The sequence below is a fragment of the Ambystoma mexicanum genome, chromosome 4p (assembly GCF_040938575.1).
Source record: "Ambystoma mexicanum isolate Mex_15411 chromosome 4p, UKY_AmexF1_1, whole genome shotgun sequence".
Lineage (NCBI taxonomy): Eukaryota > Metazoa > Chordata > Amphibia > Caudata > Ambystomatidae > Ambystoma > Ambystoma mexicanum.
In genome coordinates this window covers 126,141,370-126,160,903 of record NC_090927.1, presented here as the reverse complement: position 1 = coordinate 126,160,903, position 19,534 = coordinate 126,141,370, and the positions used below count along the sequence as shown (strand labels likewise).

The window sequence follows — 19,534 nt, the reverse complement described above, 5'->3', positions numbered from 1 at the left end:
AAATTGAACCCTGTAAAAATTGAGATTCTTCAGGCAGGAATGTCACCACAAAAGTGACCCAGAATGAGCTACCTTTTGATCCAGTTATTTGTCCGTCCCCTGCTTCAATAGTGAAACCTCTTGGTGCCTCATTACGAGTTGGGCGGTATTCCGCTGGTAAATCTGCCAGAATACCGCGTAATGGAATTGCTGTTACCGCCACTTGGTCCAGCGCCGGATTACAAGTGGTTGTGGAGTCCTCATTAATTTGGAGTCCACCGGACTCGATGGTAGATTTCGGCAGAATTACTGTGGTGGTAATTCAACCTATTTGTAATGATTTTTCTGCAAAAAGTGGGAGGATTTACCTTCAGCATGATGCTGGAGGTAAATCAGCCACTCCAGGGCCGAACTTGTAGTATGGCAGTAATAACGTTACTGCCACTATTTTCGGGCACCTCCATACTCATAATGAACCCCTTGGTGTTTTAATGATGAACTTTCATTGGCACCTAGCGTGGCTGCATGGTGGTGAAATGCTTCCATCGTCGTAGAATTCTGAAGTATACACTTCTATTTTTCGACAGAAAAAGTCCAAGTGATCATTGCAGCAAAGCTTGGGCTGCGGGCCGTTAAAGCCCATGTCCGCCCCCTCCCAGGGTGTGAAAGCTATCCACACCCTGGGATTTACCAGGGTGCAGAAAGGTTTCTTTTTTTTCTCATCCAACGGGCAATCAGCTCTGCAAAAGGCCATCTCCTGTAGGAGATTTTTTTTTTAAATGGCCGCCGCCCTTAACATGGAAAAGGGACTAGGTCCCTTTTCAGATGACGACGCCCATGGATAATATGTTCTATTTTCCATGGCCGCCGTCATCCGTTTTCTATTTCTATGGCATCAGCCATTTTTTGTCCGTTTCTTTTTCCTCCGGATGCGGGCGGTGAAGGCACAATCGCACCCCGGAAAGGCAGATTGGTATTGGTCAATCTGACTTTCCGGGGTGCGAATGTGTTACCACACATTGGGGGTCATTATGAGTTGGGCGGTAAGGGATTACCGGCACCGTCGGTAATCCCCTACCGCCCAATTCCGAGGTCCCTTAGCGGGAACCGTAAGGGACGTGTGGTCGGACCACGCGTCCTTTACGGGTCGCGCTAAGTGACCAGGGGGCTAATAACGGACTTGCTATTCGCGAGCCCGTTATTAGCATCCTCTCCATTCCCATTGAGCCCTATGGGGTCTCAAATGGGAATGGGGAATGGTTTGTTCAATGGGGACTTACCGGTCCCTCCATGGTCGGAATGCACCGGTAAGTCCCCATTGAACAAGACCGGTGCCGGACCCGGTATTGGAGGCAGCCATGGTGCAAATAGCGCCATGGCTACCTCCAATCTCGGAATGAGGTCCATTGTCTATGCAAATAGTGTACTTGGGTCTTCCTACATACCTACTGAGGGCTCAAAACGCTGCAGCAAGCAGACTTTCTTAAACCCTGGAGATTCCACCTTATATCTCCAGTGTTGAGTTATTTGCATTGGTTGCCACAGCCGTTTAAGACTCTCTGTATACCACATTTTGCTTTTTTTCAGTTGGGGACTGCCTTATTCAGAAAAAACAATCACCTTATCAAACACCTCTTACCTAATTCTGAACCAAGGCCTAACTCCCAACTGTTCAGAAAAGTAAAAGACATAGGGCCTCATTCCGAGTGCAGCGGTAAGGGGTTAACGGCACCGGTAAGGATGCCGGTGCCGTTAACCCCTTACCGCCGCATTCCGAGGTCCTTTAGCTGGTCCCACCAAGGGCGACTGGTAAAACTAGCCACCCTTAGCGGGACCCGTTAAAGGACCAGGGAGCTTATAACAGGCCTGTTATTAACGGGCCTGTTATTAGCTCCCTCCCTATTCCCATTGAGCCCTATGGGGGCTTGAATGGGGATGGCTTCCCTGAATGGGGAAATACCGGGTCCTCCAAGGTTGGAATGACCCGGTAAATCCCCATTCGGAGAACCCAGACCCAAGTTTGGAGACAGCCATGCCGCAAATAGCGGCATGGCTGCCTCCAAACTCGTAATGAGGCCCATAGAAAGGGAAGACGCTAATTCTCCTATTAGGCAGTTCATCTTTTGAGCAGCTTCCAAGGGACCTTATAACGCAAAGGACCACTTTTTGTTCATAAAGACAGCTAAAACACTTTTGTGTACCAGATATTTTATGAAAAGTGTTCGATATTACGTTGTGCAACAGTTCTTTTAGCACTAGGATGCCACACTGTAGTGGTAACAGATTAACACTTAAAAAGTGCTGTATAACATAACATCATCTTCTAGCTCGCAACTTCTGATTGGAAACATGTAACTCAGCTTCTTCCTTTCTCATGGCTAATGTTTATGACCCCATGCTCTGTGCTCTAAGGCCTGTTGTGTTGGGCTGAGCACTGGTTGTGGCTATGTGTGTTCAAATAACGTGGCGGCTTACTTATCTCAACAATGGCTCAAGAGACTTTAATAAATATCCTGTTCGACATCCTAGGTGACATTCAAATAATTGTTGATCTGTGTGTATCTTTGTGCTACTTAAAATGGGAGGTGGCTTCTCATTGTATTATGTCTCCATACTTGGGTGATCGCTTCCCTATAGGGGGCGATGTTGTCTCCTATCTAAGTAACTGTGCTCTGTGCTTGCCTACGCAGGTGGTCCGATTCCCACCCGGGTTGTAACCTTGTTATGGTTAGTTTTGGGGACATAAGCAGAATTGTATTTGTTATGTTTCATTTGCTGAATGTGTGAATCCATTGGAGAACACTCGGGTAAGAGCTTTCCGAGCCACCATCAGCATTTCTTTTTTTGTCTCTGACAACTTGTTTCCCCATTGAGCGTCTCTTATGGTGGCGGTTGGATTGGGTGTAATACGTCTGCTTCGTTCTCTGGGTCCATAGCAATGAGCCCTATGACTTTCTCCGGTTCAAGCTATTCTTTTTGGAGATTGATGTGGCACACTTTTTCAGGTTGTTTCTGTTCTGGGTGGGACTCCATATAAATGACTGGTCCTAATGCGTCTTTTATAATGCAGGGGCCTCTCCAATGGGCGAGCATCTTGTTGTCGCTGGTTGGGCCATGTCCCTCAAATTGTCCATTTGTCCCTTGAAGTCTTTGACGTGTTCTGTGAGTGGTACTTCCTTCTTCTGTTCCCATTCTTCTTTCACCAGGTCCAACAGGATCTAGATTGTGTCCCGAACAGTAGCTCAAACGGTGAAAACTCAGTGGAGGATTGTAGGGTGTACTTAAAACCATGTGTACTAAAGGTAAGGGTCGTAATGAGGCCCAACTTCTTTATTCTGCAAATCTAAGTGTACCACCTTGTGGGATAGGTTTTTACGTCCTGTGACGAATTTAGCAAGATCGTCACTGATTCTCTGGAAGGAAGTTTCTCCTGCATGGCAGTGAAAGGCAGAAGCTACCTGGCTCAAAATAGCCTTGCTGTCACAATTCCCAATGACACATATATGACTAAGCAGCATACACAGATGGCTTATTGTAGTATAGATGAAGAAATCCCACCTTACGGCAGTCAAACACCTTATGCGCCCCCCCTTTTCAGTACTGATATAAGTAAGAGGGATGGAATAATGTAGATGACCAGTTGCAGTAAGCAAACCCTGTGTTCTAGTCTTTGGAAAGCGTTACACTATGCCAGGAGGTTTAAAATTGACACAGCTGAGAGAACACAAGAACAAAGAGAGAGGCAGAGGCTGGCTCTGTCAGTGGCTTGTTCTGAAGCCGGTCAGAGAGCTGAGGACAAGCAGACAGTCAGAAGCAGCACTGAGGCTGACGCGAACAGCGTGCAGGAGAGGCAAACCGAATTAAGCTTACAGCTTGAGAGCCAGAAGTTGCGAGAGCCACGCGCAGCAGAGGAAGGCAAAGTAAAAGCTTTCCAGCTCATGGGAAGCACGCAGAGTCAGCGAACCGGAGAAGGGAAGACAAGAGGAACGCTGAAGTCGCCCAGTAAACCCAGAGAAAGCGAATGGGTTACCGGAGCACGTGTAGGTGAATGCTGTGTTGTGTTAAGCAACACCATTGAAAAAGATGATGCGGATGCAAGCGATATTAGAAAAGGGTTGGTGACGGAATGTTTCAAAACAGGAATTGTTGTGAGTGCAAACAGTGCTGGAAAAGGGTTGAAGACCCTGCATCTGAAGGAAGAAGAGAAAGCAGAAACAAACTAATGAGAAAGGGTTGGTGACCCAATATTTAGAAAAGATTGTTTCGTGAATGAGAAAGAAAGTAGTTGAGGAATGGAAAAGTCCTGGCAGGTTGGTGTACCAGCAAATAGTAAGTCTGGGGCTCAAACCCTCAGGTGAAGTGAACTTTGTCAAACAGTGCAATATCCTGGCAGGAGAGTAAACCAGGAGAAGTGTACTTTGTGAAACAGTGTAATATCCTGACAGGAGAGTAAACCAGGAGTGGGAAGGGTGTCATACCAAATTAAACCTTTTTTTTTAACTAGTGAGAAAGGAGTAAAATACCCTGGTAGGAGAGTACACCAGGGACATGAAGAGGAGCAGTAAGTGGAGAAGGGTAGAGTGATACCCCAGAAAGCAAGTGGAAGGTACAGAATGTGAAACCTGGAACAATTAAGTGGATTGTGTGAGTGTTCAAGGGAATGGTAGTCCCCCCTTGACAATGTGAATTGTGATAAAGTGACTTGTTAAAACTACCTAAAGGAATTTAGGGGAAGGGTGATCCTTTTTCCTGGTAGAACTTTCTTTCTTTGCTACAGCATAAACTTTATATTTTTGGAGCACTGAAAAAAGGCTATGAATGCATAGTATATAGAAATCCCCTTGTGCACATTATATTAAGTTTAGAGTGTAAGGGTCGGATTAGGGTTTGTGGACACAGGACAGAGGATGCTCTTTTGTTTAGCATCCTGCACAGACATTCCTTTGTTTTGTTGCGGCAGGGAAACTCTTCTTAGGTTAGGGAAGATAGGATTTCCCCCAACTCTCTTATTTTGGAGAAATAAAAATGTACAGCAAACAACAAACATGTCACTGTGTCTGAGTCTTACTATTGAACCCTTACAGTCCCCATGTATGCAACATATCTGTACAGTAGAACACTGTTTAGTAACAAGAGTACTCACTTGTGGGGTTATTGCGGTTTACTGGCTTCCGCTATCCATCATTGCATATGTAGGGTTTCCATCCACTTTCACAGCCACGGTGTACGGATACCCAAGATTTCTGCCGCTTCCACCCTGCATAAGTCTTACCTCCATGGGCTCTTGTCCCCTTCTTCCCAGGTATATTCGGCTATATAGCACCAGCGACTAAGGAAGGTAGGAGTGGCCCGGGTTAGGTATTGAACCTCACTCTAACCTGCAAACCTCTCCATATAGCAGACACTCAAACTTAGGTGTGTTTTTCTCCTGTTTTTAAAAACAATTGCATTATGAAAGTATTTAAAATTGCATTGTGAAAGTATTTCAAATTGCATTGTGAAACCTAGGCCTTTTTCCCCACTATTCAGGACTCTCAATCTTAGGTGTTTTCTCTCCAGTTTTTAAAAAATACATTGTGAAAGTCTTTAAAACCTAAGTGTCGGTCGTCTTGTCCAAATGTCAACTTATCTCGTCTCTGTCTGGACTGCTTGCACCCTGCCCTGCGTCCTTCCCTAGTGTTCTCCCCTGCCCACTTCCTTCCTCTTCTCCCTACCTTCTCTATGTTGCTCTCTGTCTCTCCTATCTTTTCTAACTGCTTCTCTATTGACTACCCTGCTCTCCTCATTAAATCTGGTAGGAGGAAGTTTAAAAAGGACATCCTTGTCTCCAACCCAGGCCTACCTATTGCTGACACCTATACCAGTTCACCAACATCCTCTTTGTTGTTTCCTCGCCCGACTAATGGACTCTACATATGGTCTCTGTGCTCTCCCCTTTCTATTCTTCTCCCACTAATGGTGGCATCCATTGGGGGGCCTTCCTGCCCTCCTTGCACTCCTCTAAGGTTCTCATTAATGTTTACTTGAATGGTACCGTCTTGGTCCAAGGCCCCCAAGCCAACCTCCTCCTCTTTGATAGACGCTTACCATGCCTCATCAATTTCCTTTCATCTCCTGCTGTCCCCTCTCTCCCCTCCACGGCTCCCTCGTCTCCCCATGCTGTCTCCTCTTTGGCTACCTTGCCCTCTCCTCCATCCTCTTGCTTCTTCTATACATCCACATGGTGTTACTCTGATTTGTACCCCTCCCCGGAAGTCTTTCAAGGACTGCAACCTTCTCCATATTGCCACTCTAAACTCTTGCTCAGCTGTCAAACACTCCTAGGGCATCTGCCGCCTCCTGAAAGAACTTGACCTCGATGTCTTCGGTCTCACCGAAACATGGTTCACGTCCAGCTCTGTCACTAGCTTTGATACTCTCCTTCCTGATGGCTACAAGATCCTCTCTGCTCCTAGTTCCAACCGCCCTGGAGGGGGTGTAGCCCTGATCTTCCCTGAGCGGATTCCTGCCTCAGTCATTCCTATGCAGGCCTACTCCTCTTTCGAATGCTTTGTCTGCAGGCTCTCTCTGTCTCCTGACCATTCCCTTACTGTGGCTACCATCTATCGGCCACCTGGTCAGATCTCCGCCTTCCTCTCTGAGTGGGCGGACCTCTCCTCTTCCCTCCTGGTCTCAACCACTCAGTTCCTCCTTCTTGGAGACTTCAACATCCACCGGGATGCTTCCTGTTCTTCCACTGGACTCTTTCTTGACCTATGCGACTCTCTCTCTCTCTGTTCTCCCCTCTGGCCCGATTCACTCTGCAGGGCACACTCTGGATGTTCTGACCTCTTCAGACCTTCCCCTTTCGATCCCTCTCACCACTCCTCTCTCCTGGAATGATAACTTTCTCCTTTCCTCCCAACTCACCCTCTCTACCTCTCCGGCCAAGCCAACTCCAGCCCTACCACCCACCTTCTCGGTTATCCGACCCATGATGCGTGTGTCAGTTGAAGCTTTCGCCGCCTTTTTCTCGCCCCCTCTCCCCCGCACTCCTTGGCTGACTCACACCCTGACACAGCCCTTTGCATACTCCACTGTGCTATATCTGATACTCTCTATGTTCTTGCCCCTCTCATGCGGATCCGCTTGAAGCCCAAAGCCAAGTGCAACTCTTGGTACGACCCCGACCTCGTCACCCTTAAACGGCAGACAGGAAATGGCGTGCTTCCGGTACATCCTCTGACAAACTGGCCTGCCGCCTGCTCCAAAGGCAATACCTGCTCTCTGTCCGTACCAAGAAGAGAGTCCACATCCAAGCCTGCGTCTCCGCTGCATCTAACAACTCGACCAAACTCTGAAAGGAGCTGGCCAATCCTGCTGCAGTCTCTACCTCTCCTGTCCCCTCCCAGGCCTTCTTCATTAACCTGGCAACTCATTTCATCTCTAAAACTCAGGACATCCTTTCCTCGCTCTCTTCCTCTCCCCCTCCTCCCTCTACTCCCTGCTCTTCCGCGGCCACATCTCCTCCTCCAGTCTCTGCCTTTCCCCAGTTCTCCTCAGACAAGGTTTTTAGACAAGTCTGATCTATGAAAGTCTCGTCAAAACAGGTTCACCCCTGTTCCTCCAAAACCATCATGGACCATATTGACACTCTGGCTGACTTCTGCAACCACTCCCTCGCCACTGGAGTGTTCCCCTTCCCCCTGAAGTACTCCCTTGTGCACCTTCTTCTTAAAAAAAACCTCTGCCGACACTTCCTGCCCGGCCAACTATCATCCAATCTCCATCACTCCTTTCCTGGGCAAACTCCTGGAAAAGATGGCCATCTCCCAGCTTAATCTTCACACTGAATCTGTTGTCTCTATGACCATCAGTCTGGCTTCAGATCTGCCAGAATCACTGATACTGCTCTCCTGAACATCTGTGAAGACCTGCTTGCCAACCTCGATTCCAACACCCCTTGTGTCTTCATCTTACTTGATCTCTCTTCTGCCTTTGACACGGTCAACCATGCCATCTTGCTTAACCGTCTCTGTGATAACCTGAGTATCACTGATCATGCCCTGGCTTGGCTGACCTCCTTCCTCTCCGATCGACCCTCCCAGGTCTAACTTGGGTCCTTCCTCTCCTCTATCTCTATCTCTACCTGTGGTGTTCATCAGGGTCTAACCTCTCTCCCTGGCTGTTAAACCAATACCTGGCACTTCTTGCCCACCGCATTGCCGCTCTCTGCTCCAACTTTCAGTGCTATGCGGATGACACCCAACTCAGCTTCAGGCTCCCTTCCGCTACCTCTTCTCCTCTCATCCCTGACTGTCCGCCATTCAGGAGTGGTTCGACGCCAATGATCTCTGCCTTAATAATAATAATAATAATAATAATAATAATGCCAGTAATTGTGAGAATCTCCTCATCGGCACTCCTGCTCCCTCCTTCCCTGTTACTCTCTGGCCGGCCGCTCTTGGCCCTCTTCCTGCTCCCACCTGTGAGGCTAAAAACCTTGGGTCATCTTTGACTCAAAACTTTCCTTCTCTTCTCACATCTTTGATGTCTCTAAGAAGTCACATTACCAACTGCACCTCCTCGGAGGTATTCTCCCTTTCTTCTCCTTGCCCCAGAAGCTCACTGTCTCCAGAGCTCTGGTTCTTTCTAGGCTGGACTACTGCAACAACCTCTTTCTAAATCTGCCTGCCTCTACTCTCCGCCCTCTGCGACTCATCCAAAACAGGACTGGCGAGACTTGTCCTTGGCCTCAAGCCCAGGTATCGTATCTCTCCACGACTGAAATTCTGCACTGGCTCCCAGTGGCAGCGAGGATTAAGTTCAAAACACTTGGCATTGTCCACAAGGCCTTCTGGGGCCTGGGACCTCAATACCTTCAACTCTCTCTAAATATCTTCCCTCTCAAGCTCTTTGCTCATCCATCTCCAACTCCCTCTTGGTCAATCGCTTCTCCAAACAGCGAATTGGTGGTAGATCTTTCTTCTGCTGGGGCCTCCCTGCCTCTCTGAAACTTGAGAACTATCTCTGGTTCCGGAAGCACCTCAAGACCTTCCTCTTTGCTTCTGCTTTCTCTCCTCCTCTCCCCTGCTGATCTCCAGGCTGAATCTGAAACTGCACTGGTTACCTGGCTACCCTCTGATTTCGGGCCCAGGTCCCGTCCCCGCCAGTTGCACACCTTCACTGCCCCCCTGGCAACCCTTGCACTCAGGGACTGTTTTGTATCCCTACAGTCCCTACTACTAAGTCTGAACTTACCCTTGCAGTTGCCACCAGCTGGCCGCACTTTTATGTATTGTTCTTATTTATCTTACTGTTATCCTATGTACTGCACTGTCCCCTCCCCTTTCCCCTCCATACATTTCCCCTTTCCCACTTCCCTGCTCTTGGGCGATCTCAGTGTCACCTGGCCTAGTAGAATCGCTGTCTCTGTCCTTCCTCTGTTTCCCCTCCCTTGCCTCGTCGTGTCTTGATACACTTGTGTATAGGCGCGTTATAAATGCCATATCATATCATATATGGCCCCATTCTTCCCATTGGAAATACTGAAGCTGCCGGAAAGACACAAAAGGGGTGGTGTTCCCTACTTTACTTCTTGTTGCCCTCTCATCACTTGTTTGTTGCACTGTCTTCATTGGGCTTTCACTTCACTGGGATAGGCCTGGATGGCCTGTTTATAGGTAGGGCCGTAACAGGGTTTGTTGTTCGGTTCGGGTTCCCAGGGAAAAGAGTTTTGCTATATCCTGCTTTCTGATATGTGGCGGCTATATTGATGGCTTTTTTAACAGAGGCTGGGTTTATGGTGCTGTCTGACCCAGCACTGGATATGCCCCTGTGGGGCTTCTAGAAACTACTTCAATATAACTTTCTCTACCACCCAAAGCATGGAAGAATTAGACGGCTGTAGCCATTTATCAGCCATATCCTTCTCCATGTAGAACAGCAGTCTCTGGTTCTCTCCAGGTTTATGGGTGTCCTGGAATTTTAGCAGGCTAGCTTCTTCATCCAATCCTATGCGCTCTAGCATGTCCCTATTGATTGTAGCATATGGCGAGTCTCCAGTAGGGTTGACGACCTTATAGGCCCTTTGCATCTGGCCCGTGAGCCACATATTGACCCCAACATTCCTGAGGCCATTGTGCATTGCGTGCAATTCTTTCAAAGCAAGTGAAGAAAACAGCAGGGTCGTCTCTTCTTATATTTCTGTAAGACCCAGGAGGGCGCTACCTAGGTTGGTTCATGCCGAGGTCATTACATCCAAAAGTTGTAAGTGGGCTTTTTGGTGCTTTTCCTGTGTTGTCGTTTGCCGGTAACCTTATAGTTGGAAGGCCTGCTGGTCCACCGGACCCTGTTGCGACTGCACTTGTATCAACTGCTGCAGTTGTTGCTTGTCGGTTAACACCTTACTTAGTCCTTCAATGGCATTGTCAATTCCACCACTGACACCACTTGTGGGGATGACAGACCATGCTGACTTAGCGATGCAGGACAAGTTTTATTATCAGTGGGAAAGAGGTAGGTTATTCCTTGTTAGGGTTTCTTCACTCTCACAGTCCTTTTCATAACCTTTTCTTCTCACCTTTTTCGAATAAGGCAGTCTCTCCACTCGTCTTCTCTCCTAATAGGCCCGCCAATGTCCAGCGTTTTCTTCTGGGTTCTGCACTTCCTGTCAACACACAAAGGAGGGAACTCTGTTAACTCATTTACATGTCCTTTTATAGGAGTCACTGACAGTCAACCAATCCTCTTTCCTTGTAGGCAGGATCGCCTGTCCCTTTAAACTGTGTAACCCCGATCGTACCCGTCCTGGCTGCCACCCTGTTCTTCCAGGTTTCTCCCGCCATGCCCCTGTTTCTCTCTGGGCTTTGCACACCCCTTCGATTCCACGTTTGTTCCTCTCTCGACTCCGGTGGCTTCACTACACCGCGTGTCTTCCATCTAATGTTGCTTCGCCGCTGCTGCCTCCTCTCGCTCTGCGGCATCTGTTGAGCCTGTGTGGAGCTGGCATCCCTGCTCCCCGATGATGTCCTGGCCAGCAGGTAAGGAACGTTGTCTCTGTGGCGGTGTTTGTTGAAGTGAAAAGGGACACCCGAAACAGTGCTGAGGAGAGGGTTGGAGTGTGGGCCTTTGTAAACGTCATGAAACCTGGGGGCTCCATCCTTACAGGGACCCTGAGAAACCCGAGCGGGCAAGCTCCCTACATGTACTAAGTTGTTTGAGAGAAAGCAAGTCTGCCAGAAGACCGTAGGACTTTGGGAAATCCAAGAGTCACAAACTTGTTATAAAGAGAACTGTGTTAAAACAGAATCTGGGGAGGGTCTGAGAACAAACCTTGTTTTCCAGAGGAAGAGGGAATCATACATAGGATATTTTCTTTTGACCAACAAAGACTGCAAGAAAGTTATGAACTGTCTTATCATATTGACGAACTTGAAACTAACGACTAGTTATCCAAGTGATTTGGCCAGGCAGAAGCCAAAGTAAGATGGTCTTTTTAGCTACATTTTCCAAAGTGGTAGGGCCAGATTTTGGATTAAGTACAGTTTTCTTTTGACAAGCACCATTGGTTTTAGTTTCTATGTAGGGAACTTCTCTCATAGAAATTGGCCAAGTTAAGAGTTTCCTAATATTTTTTTTTCCAACATTATTTTTATTATTTTTGGCATAACAAGCCATACAAATCTTCAAATGTTACATACTTTGCGCGCTTGTTATGCGTTTAATAGAGGAAAACAGCGCTAGGTATAACTGAGAGTTAGCAGATCATGCATTTTCTTCAAAACAAAATTATTAAAAACAACTGAAAAGGGGGGAAAGGGAAAAGGGGGAACAGGAGCTGTATATACAGTGGGAACAGAAGACTGCTTTGTTCAACGTTGGGGTAGTTTCAAAGGTTCGGAGCGACTCTTGCTGGGTTTAGGATGGGTTTATTTGGTGTAGGCCCTTCCAGGAAGGAGTGTCGAGCCTGGTCAGTTTATATTGACTCAGAGGTATGAAGGAGCCTTTCAGCACTTCGGGCCTAGCTTCTGTTACGTTCTTCTCAGTCCTGGGTGTCCATCCAGCGCAGCACTGGGGGCTGTCTAGCCACCCCAGGGAATTGTTGCACGTAGTCCAGGAAGGGGGCCCATATGCGCTCGAATTTGGACTTATTGCCTAGTCTGATGGCCGTGACTTTCTCGGCTGCGACAATGTCCCAGCATTTGGACCACCACATTTGCGTGGACGGACCCTCTGGATTTTTCCAGAGTCTAGCGATGGCAATTTTGGCGGCTGTGAGGAGATGGGAGCAGAGGTCCACCAGGCAGCCTGTTAGGGGGAATTGTCCGTCTCCTGTCGCCCCCAGCAGCACGATTCCTGGATCCCAGGGGATGTTGAGCCCTGTGATTGCTTTGATTTGTTCCAAAATATTCTTCCAGAATCAGGTGGCTTTCGGGCAAGTCCAGAAGAGGTGGAACAGGGTTCCGCGGTCTGAGCAGCCCCTCCAGCACTGAGCCGGAATAGCTGAGTTACATTTGTTTAGGATTACGGGGGTCCGGTACCATCTGTAGCAGACTTTGAACGCATTTTCTGTGTTTGTCACACATTTTGAACTTTTATGTGCGCGGGCCCAGATGTGGAGCCATTCCTCTGGTTCAATTGTTTTTCCGAGATTGTCTTCCCATTTCACCATATATGGTTATTTTTTGGTGGAGTCTGTTCTGTCTAGCATTTTGTACAGTGTGGAGATTTTCCCTCTCGGAGGGGTTGCTGAGAGGGTGAGTTCTAATGCTGTTAGTTCTCTGCTGCCCTGTTTCCTGACCTGCTGGTTCGACAGCCAATGCCTCAGTTGCGTGTAGCGAAACCTTTCAGGTTCCTGAATCTTGAATTTTGCTTTACACTCCTCGAAGTTTAACGGATGGCCATTCTCAAAGAAGTCTGACATGGTCTCTAAGCCTCCAGCTCTCCGTTTCCTTTTATTTTGAACAAAAGCATTTTAATATATCAGTCATTAGTCTTAGTCCTTCTTCTGGTTTGCCACACTACCTTTTAGGTATTAACCCTTAAATTATCCTTTTTCATTTGGATAAAACAGGAAACGCCGTTGTTATACAAGACTGGCCCCTTGTAGCCCTATAAACAAATTTCATGGGTTGGGAGAGATATAGCTATTGGTGAACTATGGGATCCAGTACAAATGTAACCAACAATAATGTAGTCGGTGAAAAAAGTTGTGGTGAAAATACCTATTCAGTATAAAAGTTGCCAAGCAAAAAATAGTCATAAATGGAGCTCAAAAAAAGCCAAAAATGTAGTGCTGCTAGATTAGTTATTAGAGTTAACAAGGGTTTAGTGGGCTTGTGATTGCCTGGTTTAGGGCTAGGATAGTGGTTAGGGTTAGAGCAAATATGTTGGGGTTTGGTAAGGGGGTTAGGGTAGATTAAATGTCAGAGAATGGGCTTGGGTGCGTGTTAAAGAAAGGGACACAAGGTTGGAAAGGGCTGTTGATGGCATAGGATAGCGGTTAGGGTAAAGTAAGCCTTGGGGTAAGTGTTAGAGTTGCAGTTAGGGTACGGTTTGTATTACAGCAAGAGTTTGGGTTAGGGCAAGGCCTATGTAATTTGTGGTGAGCTGGTGATGGGGTTGGAGGAAGATTCACTGTTCATTTTCTATTTTTGCGTTTGGTAATATGCAAATTAAATGCGTTAGTGTGCTGAATGGTTAGTGTTCTGTGAGAGTTCAGGGTAGCATAAGGGTTGTAATTAGAGTTAGGGGAAGGTTTAGGAATGGAGTTAGGGTGATTGTGGAGGTTTCGTTAGACATATGGGTCATATTTAGTATTGCAGCTTAGAACCTTTGTGTATTTAAAAATATGTTTTCTGGCGACCCTATTACTGACAACATTTTCACACTTTGCATTGTTTGTACTGAATGAGTACATTTTTGGAAACGACTTTTTGCTGACTACTTTTTCACATGACTACATGTTCCTGGGGACATTTTCACATAGCACCGTCAACTGAGCTCTTGTCTACTTGCAGAGACTCGGGTTGTCCTAGCCACCTGCGATTCATTCTGATGCCTCACTGTCTCATTGATTGATCCACACAATCACACTGTTATTACCTTTCATAAGGGCAATTGGAAATGCAGGTCCAGTTTCCAAAAAACCTTGGTGGCACAAACAGACCTATGTCACAGAGGAGAACATGAGTCTCCTGCTGTTTGGCTGGGTACTGTGGCGGACTGGCATAACACTCAAAAGGTGTGTTGACTTCTTTTGTTTCCTTACATAGAAAAACGCTGGGATACAAGTCTGTAGGTTCTAGGGGGCTAATTAAAACCGAATAATATCCTTGCTGCCTTTAATCATCAAAGTATCAGGCTGTGATAAACAATACAGTGGTCAGTGTTTGCCTATCCTTCTCTCCAGGGGCATAAATGATCATTAGTCCCAGGAATGTAGCACCTGACACTTCTTTATCCTGCTTACAGTCTCATGGGTATACCACGCAGATGATTATTTGCTCTATTTGCAGTCACATAGCAGTGAGAGCTTCTTTACCACAAGTTCTGGATAATGTCTGTCACAATGCTTTTGGATCTTTGGTTATATTGCCCAGTTAACTTTAAATGTCAGGACTTCTTCACTATACCCTCTTGCTCCTTACCTCTCTTTTTGTATAAGGAATATAGTGCCCTTTCCACTATTAGGGTAACTTCACCACTCTTTACTCTAGGAATCATACAATTACAGCGACCCCCAAAATGCCGACCTTTTTTTTTTGTCCCGCTTTACACCCCTTGTATATGTGCGCGGGGTTGGCATATTAATACATTTAGGGGGTTTGCAGGCGCTCCCCCGCATATATATATGGAGTGAAAAGGGGGTCGACATTTTAGGGTGTTGCAGTAATTTGGGCACAGTAATCACATAGATCCTTTACTCTATGGGCTCTCTGGGTGATTTATCCTGCTATAGGCCTTGGTTTCCGTTTTTCTTTTTCTTCCCTGTCATGATTTGTTACTTACCAGTCCTTTGTAAGAACTATTTGTATTGGTTGAGTGGGAAATCGATGCCCCATACTTCCAGTTCACACGCATCAGTCTATAATAATGACTGGTGAAAACTTTGAATCCAGGTGTAAGTACCACTGCTCTTGCTGTCTGTCCGCTAGCTACACTGGCTTGTGTCTCCCACAACATTTTGAACACTCTGAAGAACAGTTCCTCTTTCTGCCTCTGCTTTCCAATATGCACGGACACGCTTTTGGCCTGCCTGCCTTTACAATGTATTTTTCTTCCACTATAACTTCTTCCACTTCGGCACAAGCATAGATTGAGCAGTCTCAGTACAGCATGACTGAGCAGTCTCAGTACAGCATGGTTCTCCACGTAATTTTTTCATGTTCATGCCCATCATTTTACAGCCCTCATGTCTCACATTGACGCTCCATTTATTGGGAATCTCCGACATCTGTATTTTACAAGTCTAATGATCGTGACCTAGCAGCAACTGCTTTAGTCTGTAGGTCAGACCTAGGCTGCTCTCCCTCCTCCATACATATATGGGCATCGAAATTGTCCTGATAATAATGGAGAACAACTCTTTGAGGAGGAACATAATGTCATTCAGATCATAACCAATACGCACCATGCTTTCAACCCCCTCCTCCCACAGGTAGTATGCGAGACATTGGATAAGTGTTGGCAATAAAAGGCTGTGGGATTTTATTGCACCGTTATGGTCATGTCAAACAATCATAATTACAGTAACCATAATATGCTGTACTTTTGGGCGTCGGTCCCGAGGTTATCCCCTCTGGCCCGTGCCGCCATTCTTGTTCCATGACAGTGTGGTCACCGTACAGTGACCTGTCTTCTTTCTCTTTCTTCTCGTCCTTTTTCTTAGGGTGGGTGGGTTCTGGGAAAAAGAAAGAGACTCTGAGTGCACAGAGTACTCTTTGGTTTGGGTCCCCGTGCAGGGACCACAAACTGGATCTGTGTTTTGCTGCCAAAGCAGCTCCTTGTAAAGGACCAAGTGGCTGTCCCCCCCCCCCCCCGTCCTTCTGTTTGGTGGGGGTTGTGGTGCCAGCCCCCAGGCCACTGATACCGACAACAAGTTGCACCTTATGGTGCCTGACAACTGCTCCCCCACCTACATTCTGTCTTTGGGGGCCTTGTGCTTTGCATCCCTGTGGGAGGAGGGCAAGGTGTTCCTTAACACCTTGCCCTTCCCTCTGTGTTTCACGGTTCGGCGACTGCGCATCGCCTTTGTAGTTTGGTGGGGGAGAGGGGGAGCACTGGCCCATTTGTTGGGCTGCTGCTCCCCCTCTCTCCTGCCTGGCTGCCATGGGGCACAGGTTACCAGGCCTCGCCTGGTGCCTGCGGCGTTGCCTAGAACATAGACCCACCGACAGAGAGGGACTCCTAACGCATCCCTGATTCCCCCTGCAGGACGCTTGTGGCTCTGGCTGCGTTGCTAGCTACACTGTCAGCTGAGATGGCTTCAGAGGAATGCATGAGAGTGGTTCCTTCCAGGTGTAGGAGAGGTACTCACACCGAGGCCACAAATTCCACAGCATAATAATTACTAAATATCGGGTGTGAATAACAGTAAGAATGTATTTCTCACCACCAAAGGATATTAAACCGAACACTGACCAAAGTTGTTTACTTTAGTGTTGGAACAAAAACTGGACTTTACTGATTAAACATTGGGTCAAAATCTAATTGACATTGTAACTGGGCTGTGCTAACATGTACCACGGTCTTGTCAAGAAATGGCTATCAGGAATACACAAACATCATTCAAGTGGAAACGCTTTAATTTATAATGAAGGTCTTGCTTGTGCAGCCACGTGTTTTATTGCTGCTCGTTGAATTTAATAGCCTGAGATGCTTTGTCAGCATCCTTCCTGTGATGACTTTACTTATTTTCTATGTGTGTCCAAAGACCACCTAACACCGCAGGAAGGGCAATGGCAGCCACAGTATTTTACCAAAGCACTATAAACGTCCTTTTCCCAACGCCCAGACTACAAACACAATGAAATCACACGAGGCACTTTTTTGTTAAAACTAACAATGAATTCACAAGAGTACAGCATTGTCAAAAGCTGTAAAACAACGTGCTCTCAAAATCTAGACCTTAATGTTACATTTATTTTAAGATATTCTGTTAATTTAGGTCATTAATCAGCATTGTTCAGGGATGTTTACAGATAGATAAAGGACCTGGTGCTGTATTTGCTTTTAGATGGTCAATGCCTCATTGAAGATAACAGATTGAGAAAGCACTAGTGTCTGTTGCTGTGTGTTTACACCAGAGTCATGTAAATCTTGATGTAAGATCACATACATTTCAGTGCCTACTAATTTCCTAGTTACGTCTTGGACGTTACTTGTGTGATTCGATTGGCTGTGCTTTAAGGTACTCTGGTGTTTCAAGAGAATTAATAGTGAAGGCAGGTAAAGTTTAACAAAAGCAGAATGAAGCTAGAGTTAAAAGTACAGAACGAATAGTTTAGATGAAACTACGTATGTTTATTTCAACAGCAGTTTCTTTCCAAAGCGAATGCTAGTATAAAAAAAGGGATAGGGGAAGGTTTTGGAGAGTGTCCACTCAATATAGTGCAGTATTTGTTTATTACGAATTTCTTAATCCAAAAAACACATTACATTAAAAATCTCTTATCTCAATGTTTGATACATTGTAGCAATATATTGGCAAGACGCTGAACAGGTACGTCCAATGTGTTCAGTCCTTTTGCAGACTTGTGAAATAGTTCAGGAAATGAAGAATTGCAGGCAAATATGAAATCAGCGAAGACATTGTGTAAATCCAAACAGTAAGTAGAAAGAAATACTTTTTTAAAGTTCTTGACTTAAAAGTAAGTTAATATTTTGATGTGCTGTTTTGTGGTTTTGCAAGAATGATCTAGCCAAACAAGATGTCAAGGGGCGGCATAGTTACCAGGAGGATTATTGCCTGGCGAGTGCTGGTTGATTTGGTCCAGCTTCTGCTTTTGGATTGGACCCATCTTCTTGTACTTTACAATGAGCCATGGTGCTACAAGTAGTAATCAGCACATTTTGAAAATGCATATTTCCTGTACCGGGTTGCACATTCAACTGTGGTCAGAACCCTAAAATTCTTCTTGAGGGGGCCAAGACGTGTTGTCCCAAAACAGTCTGCGGCACTGCACCACTACTCTGTGCAGCAACCTAGGAAAAAGGCTGCATGGTCCTGAACTCTACGCCTCATTGCTAAGTTGGAGTTTCCGGGAGGTTAGGGGCTATTTTTCCCTGTCCAGCAGCATCTTCTTGCACATAGTAAGCAACCACAACTGATCACTTGGTTTATTGTGAGCAAGTAAAAAATGTGGGTTTTTCAAAATATAATTGTCCAAACTCACAATCCCTCCATATATCAATTTCATTGAATTGCATCACTTATCCACTGATTTCTTTTTTACATGCTTGCATTTATTTTCCCCATGCATGTTTTGGAGTTTGAGCCAACATGCGTTTTGCACCCCTCCTCCTTTTTCAAGGCAATATTTATAATAGTGTAGCACTTAGTTATATACAATAGAAAGAAGCATTGGCAATACCAATAATTTGGGCTTGTATGCAGGCATGGAAAAGGCCCTTTGCAGGCACAGCCATAGTGGTATTTACTGGCCATTGATGGTAGCAGGTGCGAGTACCTGGGCATCTAGTAGCAGTGCCTGCTGAATGTCTAATACTTATACACACGCCAAACCTGTTGGTTTTGCCAATGCTTGTTTTTAACAGGACTTCATTGAAGGCCACCAACAGTGTGACTGAAGGCAGACCTGGTTAAAACATTTTTATTACAACAGTAGCAGGTTTACAACTCATATTCAGGCATGAACTCTTGGAAAACTACTTAAAAACACTGGTGGGCACCTTGAGAGCAAACTTTGATGGTAGGGCTTGATTAAAGGAAGCTCAAAGAGTTCCCATGAGAAGATGCCGTGGGTATGAAGGGGCTGGAATGGTATGGGAATGGCCATAGGAATTAGTATGGCCGTGGGCAGTCAATGGATGGTGTAAGGGTACGGAAGAAGTAGACTGACACAAGAGGGGCACAGTTTTGGCTACAGACTTTTATTTTTCAATGAAAGCAAAGAAAATACCCTATCTTGCCCTATACCCTGCCTCAAATTAAACTTAGGATGTGTCAGAATGTCTGAGAGCAAGAGTCTACTGTCCTTTGTCAAACCTATTTCCTTCCCTTACCCTTCTAAGTAAACAAAAAGGTTTTGGGGAGTCTTCTTAATGCAGATAATTGGATCTCGTCTTCTGAGTAGCGGAATACCATGTCATTTGTCTCCCAGGACTACTTCTTGAGGGAGTCACTCCTTTCCCCAGGTTGCAGTTCCTTTCAAGGGTGGCACACAAAGTTCCAGTTTGGCAACAAAATGTCTCTCTTCCCAAAATAAAGTGAAAGTTCCAACTCAAATCCTGGTCACCAAGGGAATTGCTTCCCTTCTCTTGGTTTTCTATCACAGTGTTGACAAACACCAGGGGGAATGACTCACTTCCCCTGGTTACTATTTTATCTTGC

At 46.1% G+C, this 19,534-nt stretch overlaps 1 protein-coding gene across 7 annotated transcripts in view; it reads left to right on the top strand.

Annotated features, from left to right (window-relative positions):
- Window positions 1-19,534, top strand: part of MAPRE3 (microtubule associated protein RP/EB family member 3) — a 1,726,857-nt gene that overhangs the window by 915,285 nt on the left and 792,038 nt on the right. For 4 of the 7 annotated variants that reach the window (XM_069605540.1, XM_069605539.1, XM_069605541.1 and 1 more), the window contains one exon: window positions 17,703-17,789. The exons of the other annotated variants lie outside the window; for them this stretch is intronic. In XM_069605540.1, coding sequence (XP_069461641.1) covers window positions 17,755-17,789 — 35 coding nt within the window. In that variant the 5' untranslated portion in view covers window positions 17,703-17,754. The remainder of the gene's footprint in view (window positions 1-17,702; window positions 17,790-19,534) is intronic. 7 annotated transcript variants of the gene reach the window in all.